The sequence below is a fragment of the Xenopus tropicalis genome, chromosome 5, assembly GCF_000004195.4.
Source record: "Xenopus tropicalis strain Nigerian chromosome 5, UCB_Xtro_10.0, whole genome shotgun sequence".
NCBI classification, from domain to species: Eukaryota; Metazoa; Chordata; class Amphibia; order Anura; family Pipidae; genus Xenopus; species Xenopus tropicalis.
In genome coordinates this window covers 162,868,780-162,879,612 of record NC_030681.2, presented here as the reverse complement: position 1 = coordinate 162,879,612, position 10,833 = coordinate 162,868,780, and the positions used below count along the sequence as shown (strand labels likewise).

The following is a 10,833-nucleotide window of genomic DNA, read 5'->3' as shown; positions in this document are numbered from 1 at the left end:
ACGTTACTCATTACTTGCCCTTTACTCTACACGTTGCTCATTACTTGCCCTTTACTCTACACGTTACTCATTACTTGCCCTTTACTCTACACGTTACTCATTACTTGCCCTTTACTCTACACGTTACTCATTACTTGCCCTTTACTCTACACGTTGCTCATTACTTGCCCTTTACTCTACACTTTGCTCTTTTATTGTGACATTAAATTCATAGGAAATGAGTTTGTGGGTCGTTTGTGTAACCGGCGGCCATTAATGTACAGGGCAACCAATCAGGAACTGCTTCATGGGCAACTTTATTGGTCACAGTAGGGTTAATACAGACTCATAATTGGTACCCAGAGACTGATAACATGAGGGGGGGGCGGCACATTCTGGTAGGACATGGGGGGGTCACATTCTGATTCCAGGGGGGGGTCACATTCTGATTCCAGGGGGGGGGGCACATGCAGGTTTAGGGGGGGAGGAGCATTCTGTTGCTCGGCAGGAGGGCACATCCTCTTGTTCCATACCGGAGGGGGGGCCCCTGGGGAGAGAGAAAGAGGCGGAGTTACTGGCGCTGCCATTTTGGCCCCTTTGTGGCCCTGGAAAGTGCCCAAACCCATTCCTGGGGCAACTAACCCCTCCCGATCCAAATGCCACGTGGCCCCTCCCACAACACGTGCAGTTGTCCCTTTAAAAATACAAACTGTCACTTACACCTGGATCATGTGACCCAACCAGGTGGCAGATAGACTTCAATAGCCCCCTCCCACCTGTCCTTACCCACTGCAGCTCTACACCAGCCAATCAGAGACAGGATCAGAGCAGAACATTCCACACGCGAGCTTGCAGCACTTCTTGCCCCCATGGCAGTTACGGTCGGAGCTACAGGGCACCTTGGGGGCAGGTAGGGGGCACTTTGTGCCGGACGCTGGGCACTGCCCGGGTTTCTCTGCAAAAGGAAAATATCAGTCAAAGTTTTATTTTAACCAATTTGCCCACATCAGCCAAAAACCCAAAGCTAGAAACCCCTAGCAACCAAACAGCAGTTACTTCCTTGTCTACTAGCCCCTAGCAACCAAACAGCAGTTAGTTCCTTGCCTACTAGCCCCTAGCAACCAAACAGCAGTTAGTTCCTTGCCTACTAGCCCCTAGCAACCAATCAGCAGTTAGTTCCTTGCCTACTAGCCCTTACCAACCAAACAGCAGTTAGCTCCTTGTCTACTAGCCCCTAGCAACCAATCAGCAGTTAGTTCCTTGTCTACTAGCCCCTAGCAACCAAACAGCAGCTAACAGGGAGAAATTGATTGGTTGCTGTGAGTTATTAGATAAAAGATCTCGTTGGCAAACATCTCTGCCCAGAGCACAGCCAAACTACACCCCAATCCATCATAATCCCGCCCATAACTGCTAGGCCACGCCTCCCTGGCAGCAGTACTGCTGTGAGGGGGGGGGCTTGGTACCTTTGAGGGGCCGCACACACTCCATCCTGTTATTGGACAGGCAGCACTTCCAGTTCTTGGTGCAGTCGTCATCCCTCCGGCACTGGGGTTTCCCCGGGGTAATAAGGCACGACAGGTTCTCTGTGCTTAGGGGGCAGTAGCCCTGGCGCTCTGTATGGGGGGCAGATAGGAGTCAGCTGAGAACTTACTGCATCTTGCAATGGTGTCTCTCAGCCTGAACTGCAACTCTCAGCATCAAAAGGTCCCCAGTGGCACTGTCACATGACCGGTTTACCAACTGCCATCTATAAGGGGTCTTAAGATCAGAGGGGCAGTCAGACTTGTTTTATAGGCATCCAAATAGCCCCCTCATGGGCATCCACAGGAACTCCATTATGAAGGGATAGACAGCAAGGCAAGATGGAGAGAGTAGGGAAAGATGGAGACAGTAGGGCAAGATGGAGAGAGTAGAGCAAGATGGAGACAGTAGGGCAAGATGGGGACAGTAGGACAAGATGGAGACAGTAAGGCAAGATGGAGACAGTAGGGCAAGATGGAGACAGTAGGGCAAGATGGAGAGAGTAGGACAGGATGGAGACAGTACGGCAAGATGGAGACAGTAGGGCAAGATGGAGACAGTAGGGCAAGATGGGGACAGTAGGACAAGATGGAGACAGTAGGGCAAGATGGAGACATTAGGACAAGCAGGGCAAGATGGGGACAGTAGGGCAAGATGGAGACAGGTAGGGCAAGATGGAAAGAGTAGGACAAGATGGAGACAGTAGGGGGCAAGATGGAGACAGTAGGGCAAGATGGCAGGACAGTAGGGCAAGATGGAGACAGTAGGGCAAGATGGGGACAGTAGGGCAAGATGGAGACAGTAGGGCAAGATGGAGACATTAGGGCAAGATGGGGACAGTAGGGCAAGATGGAGACAGTAGGACAAGATGGAGACAGTAGGGCAAGATGGAGACAGTAGGGCAAGATGGGGACAGTAGGACAGATGGGGACAGTAGGGCAAGAGAGACAGTAGGGCAAGATGGAGACAGTAGGGCAAGATGGGGACAGTAGGGCAAGATGGAGACATTAGGACAAGCAGGGCAAGATGGAGACAGTAGGGCAAGATGGAGACAGTAGGGCAAGATGGGGACAGTAGGGCAAGATGGAGACAGTAGGGCAAGATGGAAGACAGTGGCAAGATGGAGACAATAGGGCAAGATGGAGACAGTAGGGCAAGATGGGACAGTAGGACAAGATGGAGACAGTAGGGCAAGATGGAGACATTAGGACAAGCAGGGCAAGATGGGGACAGTAGGGCAAGATGGAGACAGTAGGGCAAGATGGAGAGTAGTAGGACAAGATGGAGGACAGTAGGGCAAGATGGAGACAGTAGGGCAAGATGGAGACAGTAGGGCAAGATGGAGACAGTAGGACAAGATGGAGACAGTAGGACAAGATGGAGACAGTAGGGCAAGATGGAGACAGTAGGACAAGATGGAAACAGTAGGGCAAGATGGAGACAGTAGGGCAAGATGGGGACAGTAGGGCAAGATGGAGACATTAGGACAAGCAGGGCAAGATGGGGACAGTAGGGGGAAGATGGAGACAGTAGGGCAAGATGGAGACAGTAGGGCAAGATGGGGACAGTAGGGCAAGATGGAGACAGTAGGGCAAGATGGGGACAGTAGGACAAGATGGGGACAGTAGGGCAAGATGGAGACAGTAGGGCAAGATGGGGACAGTAGGACAAGATGGGGACAGTAGGGCAAGATGGAGACAGTAGGACAAGCAGGGCAATATGGAGACAGTAGGGCAAGATGGAGACAGTAGGGCAAGATGGGGGACAGTAGGGCAAGATGGAGACATTAGGACAAGCAGGGCAAGATGGAGACAGTAGGGCAAGATGGAGACAGTAGGGCAAGATGGGACAGTAGGGCAAGATGGAGACAGTAGGGCAAGATGGGGACAGTAGGACAAGATGGAGACAGTAGGGCAAGATGGAGAACATTAGGACAAGCAGGGCAAGATGGGGACAGTAGGGCAAGATGGAGACAGTAGGGCAAGATGGAGACAGTAGGGGCAAGATGGAGACAGTAGGGCAAGATGGGGACAGTAGGACAACATGGAGACAGTAGGGCAAGATGGAGACAGTAGGACAAGCAAGGGCAAGATGGAGACAGTAGGGCAAGATGGAGACAGTAGGGCAAGATGGGGACAGTAGGGCAAGATGGAGACAGTAGGGCAAGATGGAGACAGTAGGGCAAGATGGAGACAGTAGGGCAAGATGGGGACAGTAGGACAAGATGGGGGACAGTAGGGCAAGATGGAGACAGTAGGGCAAGATGGGGACAGTAGGACAAGATGGGGACAGTAGGGCAAGATGGAGACAGTAGGGACAAGCAGGGCAAGATGGAGACCAGGTAGGCAAGATGGAGACAGTAGGGCAAGATGGGGACAGTAGGCAAGATGGAGAAAGTAGGGCAAGATGGAGACAGTAGGCAAGATGGAGACAGTAGGGGCAAGATGGGGACAGTAGGACAAGATGGGGACAGTAGGGCAAGATGGAGACAGTAGGGCAAGATGGGGACAGTAGGACAAGATGGGGACAGTAGGGGCAAGATGGAGACAGTAGGACAAGCAGGCAAGATGGAGACAGTAGGGCAAGATGGAGACAGTAGGGCAAGATGGGACAGTAGGACAAGATGGGGACAGTAGGCAAGATGGGGACAGTAGGACAGATGGGGACAGTAGGGGCAAGATGGAGACAGTAGGACAAGCAGGGCAAGATGGAGACAGTAGGGCGAGATGGAGACAGTAGGGCAAGATGGGGACAGTAGGGGAAGATGGAGACAGTAGGGCAAGATGGGGACAGTAGGGCACGATGGAGACAGAGGGGCCAAGATGGAGACAGTAGGGCAAGATGGGGACAGTAGGACAAGATGGGGGACAGTAGGGCAAGATGGAGACAGTAGGGCAAGATGGGGACAGTAGGACAAGATGGGGACAGTAGGGGCAAGATGGAGACAGTAGGACAAGCAGGGCCAATATGGAGACAGTACGGCAAGATGGAGACAGTAGGGCAAGATGGGGGGACAGTAGGGCAAGATGGAGACATTAGGACAAAGCAGGGCAAGATGGAGACAGTAGGGCAAGATGGAGACAGTAGGGCAAGATGGGGACAGTTAGGGCAAGATGGAGGACAGTAGGGCAAGATGGAGACAGTAGGGCAAGATGGAGACAGTAGGGCAAGATGGGACAGTTAGGACAAGATGAGACAGTAGGGGCAAGATGGAGACATAGGACAGCAGGCAAGATGGGACAGAGGGCAAGATGGGGACAGTAGGGGCAAATGGAGACAGTAGGGCAGATGGGGACAGTAGGCAAGATGGGGACAGTAGGACAAGATGGAGACAGTTAGGGCAAGATGGGACAGTAGGACAGTAGGACAAGATGGAGACAGTAGGGCAAGATGGAGACAGTAGGGCAAGATGGGGACAGTAGGGCAAGATGGAGACAGTAGGGCAAGATGGAGACAGTAGGACAAGCAGGGCAAGATGGAGACAGTAGGGCAAGTAGGGCAATGGGGACAGTAGGGCAAGATGGGGACAGTAGGGCAAGATGGAGACAGTAGGGCAAGATGGAGACAATAGGGCAAGATGGGGACAGTAGGGCAATATGGAGACAGTAGGGAAAGATGGGGACAGTAGGACAAGATGGGACAGTAGGGCAAGATGGAGACAGTAGGGCAAGATGGGGACAGTAGGACAAGATGGGGACAGTAGGGCAAGATGGAGACAGTAGGACAAGCAGGGCAAGATGGAGACAGTAGGGCAAATGGGAGACAGTAGGGCAAGATGGAGACAGTAGGGCAAGATGGGGACAGTAGGACAAGATGGGTGACAGTAGGGCAAGATGGACAGTAGGACAAGATGGGGACAGTAGGGCAAGATGGAGACAGTAGGACAAGCAGGGCAAGATGGAGACAGTAGGGCAAGATGGAGAGAGTAGGGCAAGATGGAGACAGTAGGGCAAGATGGGGACAGTAGGACAAGATGGGGACAGTAGGGCAAAGATGGAGACAGTAGGGCAAGATGGGGACAGTAGGACAAGATGGGGACAGTAGGGCAAGATGGAGACAGTAGGGCAAGATGGAGACAGTAGGGCAAATGGGGACAGTAGGGCAAGATGGAGACAGTAGGGACAAGATGGGGACAGTAGGGCAAGATGGAGACAGTAGGACAAGATGGGGACAGTAGGACAGTAGACAGTAGGGCAAGATGGAGACAGTAGGACAAGATGGAGACAGTAGGACAAGATGGGGACAGTAGGGCAAGATGGGGACAGTAGGGCAAGATGGGGACAGTAGGACAAGATGGAGACAGTAGGGGAAGACGGAGACAGTAGGGCAAGATGGAGACAGTAGGACAAGATGGACACAGTAGGACAAGATGGAGACAGTAGGACAAGATGGAGACAGTAGGGGAAGACGGAGACAGTAGGGCAAGATGGAGACAGTAGGACAAGATGGAGACAGTAGGGCAAGATGGAGACAGTAGGGCAAGATGGAGACAGTAGGACAAGACGGAGACAGTAGGGCCAGTTAGTTGCTCATGTCATTCCATTAATTCCATGAAATATTCCCAATGAAACCTGTAGGAAATGCCCCAAATGCCCCAATACAATAGGGAGGGGCTGGCGCCTCGGTACCTTTCTCAGGCTCCAAACATTTGGACCCACAGGACTGACAGCACTTTTTGCTCCCGTCGCAGTCATCGTCCGTCCTACAGGCAGGCTTGGGGGTCACTGCCGGGCACTTGCCACTCACAGCCGGGCACTGGCCGGGTTTCACTGCAACACAAACACAGGGCTTACTCACTGATCAGCCTACGGTACTACTCACTCACTGATCAGCCTGTAGTACTACTCACTCACTGATCAGCCTGTAGTACTACTCACTCACTGATCAGCCTGTAGTACTACTCACTCACTGATCAGCCTGTAGTACTACTCACTCACTGATCAGCCTGTAGTACTACTCACTCACTGAGCAGCCTGTAGTACTACTCACTCACTGATCAGCCTGTAGTACTACTCACTCACTGATCAGCCCGTAGTACTACTCACTCACTGATCAGCCTGTAGTACTACTCACTCACTGATCAGCCTGTAGTACTACTCACTCACTGATAGCTGTAGTACTACTCACTCACTGATCAGCCTGTAGTACTACTCACTCACTGATCAGCCTGTAGTACTACTCACTCACTGATCAGCCTGTAGTACTACTCACTCACTGATCAGCCTGTAGTACTACTCACTCACTGATCAGCCTGTAGTACTACTCACTCACTGATCAGCCTGTAGTACTACTCACTCACTGATCAGCCGTAGTACTACTCACTCACTGATCAGCCTGTAGTACTACTCACTCACTGATCAGCCTGTAGTACTACTCACTCACTGATCAGCCTACAGTACTACTCACTCACTGATCAGCCTGTAGTACTACTCACTCACTGATCAGCCTGTAGTACTACTCACTCACTGATCAGCCTGTAGTACTACTCACTCACTGATCAGCCTGTAGTACTACTCACTCACTGATCAGCCTGTAGTACTACTCACTCACTGATCAGCCTGTAGTACTACTCACTCACTGATCAGCCTACAGTACTACTCACTCACTGATCAGCCTGTAGTACTACTCACTCACTGATCAGCCTGTAGTACTACTCACTCACTGATCAGCCTGTAGTACTACTCACTCACTGATCAGCCTGTAGTACTACTCACTCACTGATCAGCCTGTAGTACTACTCACTCACTGATCAGCCTGTAGTACTACTCACTCACTGAGCAGCCTGTAGTACTACTCACTCACTGATCAGCCTGTAGTACTACTCACTCACTGATCAGCCTGTAGTACTACTCACTCACTGATCAGCCTGTAGTACTACTCACTCACTGATCAGCCTGTAGTACTACTCACTCACTGATCAGCCTGTAGTACTACTCACTCACTGATCAGCCTGTAGTACTACTCACTCACCCATTAGTAAAGCTATAGTAGGGAGTCTCACCTCTCACAGTGGGAGTGCACTCTCGCCGGCAGTTGAAGCAGCAGCACCTCTCGGATCCCTGACACTGGACGTCACTGTAACACTCATTGATGGTGGAATTTTTCAGGGGACACTTGGAGGCATCAAAGTAGGGGCACATAGTGTTCTTGTCTGTAGGAAATACCCCGTGAGGGGCAGGTCATTGCTGCTCCGGGATTGGTCCAACCCACCATACAGACCCAGGGCTAATCCCGACTACAACAAAACATCTCAGCAAATTTGTCTAAAATAATCCCCTTCTATTTGTATAAATCAACTCAGAACCCCCTGTCCCCGCCCCTGTCCCCGCCCCCGAGGAGCCGCCCCCGTCCCCGCCCCCGAGGAGCCGCCTCTGCTCTTTACCTTCCAGTGGGAGGCGGCATCTGTTCCTGCAGCCGGAGAAGCAGCATTTGGCCTTATCGTCACAGCGGGAGTCTCGATTACATTTTGCCCTGAGGGTCCCGTTACACACGGGGGAGTCCACATCTGCCGGGCACTCTCCGGCCTTCACACGGCGCCTGTCCGCCCAACCGACCCCATCACCATCATCATCATCATCGTGATCCATGTGACCTGCACGTAAAGGTAAGTGGTAACTGTCCCAAATACCCCTTAGTGCCCCCAATGCAAGGGGCAGTCCCTCTCCCAAATACCCCTTAGTGCCCCAAGGGCAAGGGGCAGTCCATCCCCCAAATACCCCTTAGTGTCCCAGGGCAAGGGGCAGTCCATCCCCCAAATACCCCTTAGTGCCCCAAGGTCAAGGGATAGTCCATCCCCCAAATACCCCTTAGTGCCCCAAGGGCAAGGGGCAGTCCATCTCCCAAATACCCCTTAGTGCCCCAAGGGGCAGTCCATCTCCCAAATACCCCTTAGTGCCCCAGGGCAAAGGGCAGTCCATCCCCCAAATACCCCTTAGTGCCCCCAAGGGCAAGGGGCAGTCCCTCTCCCAAATACCCCTTAGTGCCCCAAGGGCAAGGGGCAGTCCCTCTCCCAAATACCCCTTAGTGCCCCAAGGGACAGCCCATCCCCCAAATACCCCTTAGTGTCCCAGGGCAAGGGATAGTCCATCCCCCCAAATACCCCTTAGTGCCCCAAGGGCAAGGGGCAATCCATCTCCCAAATACCCCTTAGTGCCCCAAGGGACAGTCCATCTCCCAAATACCCCTTAGTGCCCCAAGGGCAAGGGGCAGTCCATCTCCCAAATACCCCTTAGTGCCCCAGGGCAAAGGGCAGTCCATCCCCCAAATACCCCTTAGTGCCCCAAAGGCAAGGGGCAGTCCCTCTCCCAAATACCCCTTAGTGCCCCAAGGGCAAGGGACAGTCCATCCCCCAAATACCCCTTAGTGCCCCAAGGGCAAGGGACAGTCCATCCCCCAAATACCCCTTAGTGCCCCAAAGGCAAGGGGCAGTCCCTATCCCAAATACCCCTTAGTGCCCCAAGGGCAAGGGACAGTCCATCCCCCAAATACCCCTTAGTGCCCCAAGGGCAAGGGACAGTCCATCTCCCAAATACCCCTTAGTGCCCCAAGGGCAAGGGACAGTCCATCCCCCAAATACCCCTTAGTGTCCCAGGGCAAGGGATAGTCCATCCCCCAAATACCCCTTAGTGCCCCAAGGGCAAGGGACAGTCCATCTCCCAAATACCCCTTAGTGCCCCAAGGGCAAGGGACAGTCCATCTCCCAAATACCCCTTAGTGCCCCAAGGGCAAGGGACAGTCCATCCCCCAAATACCCCTTAGTGTCCCAGGGCAAGGGATAGTCCATCCCCCAAATACCCCTTAGTGCCCCAAGGGCAAGGGGCAGTCCATCTCCCAAATACCCCTTAGTGCCCCAAGGGACAGTCCATCTCCCAAATACCCCTTAGTGCCCCAAGGGCAAGGGGCAGTCCATCTCCCAAATACCCCTTAGTGCCCCAAGGGCAAGGGACAGTCCATCTCCCAAATACCCCTTAGTGCCCCAGGGCAAGGGACAGTCCACCCCCCAAATACCCCTTAGTGCCCCAAGGGCAAGGGGCAGTCTATCTCCCAGATACCCATTAGTGCCCCAAGGAACAGTCCATCTCCCAAATACCCCTTAGTGCCCCAGGGCAAGGGACAGTCCATCTCCCAAATACCCCTTAGTGCCCCAGGGCAAGGGACAGTCCATCTCCCAAATACCCCTTAGTGCCCCAGGGCAAGGGACAGTCCATCTCCCAAATACCCCTTAGTGCCCCAGGGCAAGGGACAGTCCATCTCCCAAATACCCCTTAGTGCCCCAGGGCAAGGGACAGTCTTTCTCCCAAATACCCCTTAGTGCCCCAGGGCAAGGGACAGTCCATCTCCCAAATACCCCTTAGTGCCCCAGGGCAAGGGACAGTCCATCTCCCAAATACCCCTTAATGCCCCAGGGCAAGGGACAGTCCATCTCCCAAATACCCATTAGTGCCCCAAAGGCAAGGGGCAGCCCACATCTAATACAACAAAGGGCAAGAGAGTGCCCACACACTGGGGAGGGGCAGTAAGGGATTGGGGGTCTCTGGGCTACTCACCGTTGTGTCCCTGAGCCCAGGTGCCCAGAGAGCAGAGGCAGAAGCCCAGGAGCAGGAAGGTGGCAGTCGGGCCCATGTTGGTCGGTGAGTGAGCAATGAGTCCCAGGTATCTCCCACTCGGCAGGATTTATACCTGGAGCTCAGGGAAGGGACCGAAGGGAACGAGGAAGTAGAAAGGGAGGGGCCTCTAATTACTGTCTAATTATAAATCATGGTGTGGCTGAATACTAATTAACATTGAGATTTGAAGACATTTCCCAGCCGAGAACCTACCAACGAGCCAAGATTCCCCCCCCCACTGCTGGGTGTTGGAACCCCCGAGACTCCTACCAACGAGCCAAGATTCCCCCCCACTGCTGGGTGTTGGGAACCCCCCCCGGGGGACGACTCCTACCAACGAGCCAAGATTCCCCCCCACTGCTGGGTGTTGGAACCCCCCGAGGAGCCAAGATTCCCCCCCCACTGCTGGGGTGTTGGAACCCCAAGACTCCTACCAACGAGCCAAGATTCCCCCCCACTGCTGGGGTGTTGGAACCCCCCGAGACTCCTACCAACGAGCCAAGATTCCCCCCACTGCTGGTTGTTGAACCCCCGAGACTCCTACCAACGAGCCAAGATTCCCCCCACTGCTGGGGTGTTGGAACCCCCCGAGACTCCTACCAACGAGCCAAGATTCCCCCCACTGCTGGGGTGTTGGAACCCCCGAGACTCCTACCAACGAGCCAAGATTCCCCCCACTGCTGGGGTGTTGGAACCCCCCGAGACTCCTACCAACGAGCCAAGA

The 10,833-nt window shown here is 53.6% G+C and overlaps 1 protein-coding gene across 1 annotated transcript; it reads right to left on the bottom strand.

Annotated features, from left to right (window-relative positions):
• Positions 1 to 272: 272 nt before the first annotated feature.
• On the bottom strand, positions 273 to 10,192 carry LOC116410827 (whey acidic protein-like). The gene is made up of 7 exons (XM_031901958.1): positions 10,050 to 10,192; positions 7,886 to 8,095; positions 7,505 to 7,654; positions 6,132 to 6,272; positions 1,446 to 1,595; positions 766 to 934; positions 273 to 526 (listed from the first exon to the last, which is right to left on the bottom strand). Exons 1-6 carry the CDS (start codon positions 10,123 to 10,125, stop codon positions 777 to 779), a joined length of 885 nt encoding a protein of 294 aa, XP_031757818.1. The 5' UTR covers positions 10,126 to 10,192; the 3' UTR covers positions 273 to 526; positions 766 to 776.
• Positions 10,193 to 10,833: the final 641 nt, after the last annotated feature.

What these genes read in the sequence shown, in the direction of transcription:
- LOC116410827 (XM_031901958.1), bottom strand. Translation starts at nt 10,125, where the DNA reads ATGGGCCCGACTGCCACCTTCCTGCTCCTGGGCTTCTGCCTCTGCTCT. An exon ending in GTGCACTCCCACTGTGAGAG is followed by an intron (nt 6,273 to 7,504) that starts GTGAGACTCCCT and finishes TTTGTGTTGCAG; the next exon opens with TGAAACCCGGCCAGTGCCCG. An exon ending in GTGTGTGCGGCCCCTCAAAG is followed by an intron (nt 935 to 1,445) that starts GTACCAAGCCCC and finishes TTCCTTTTGCAG; the next exon opens with AGAAACCCGGGCAGTGCCCA.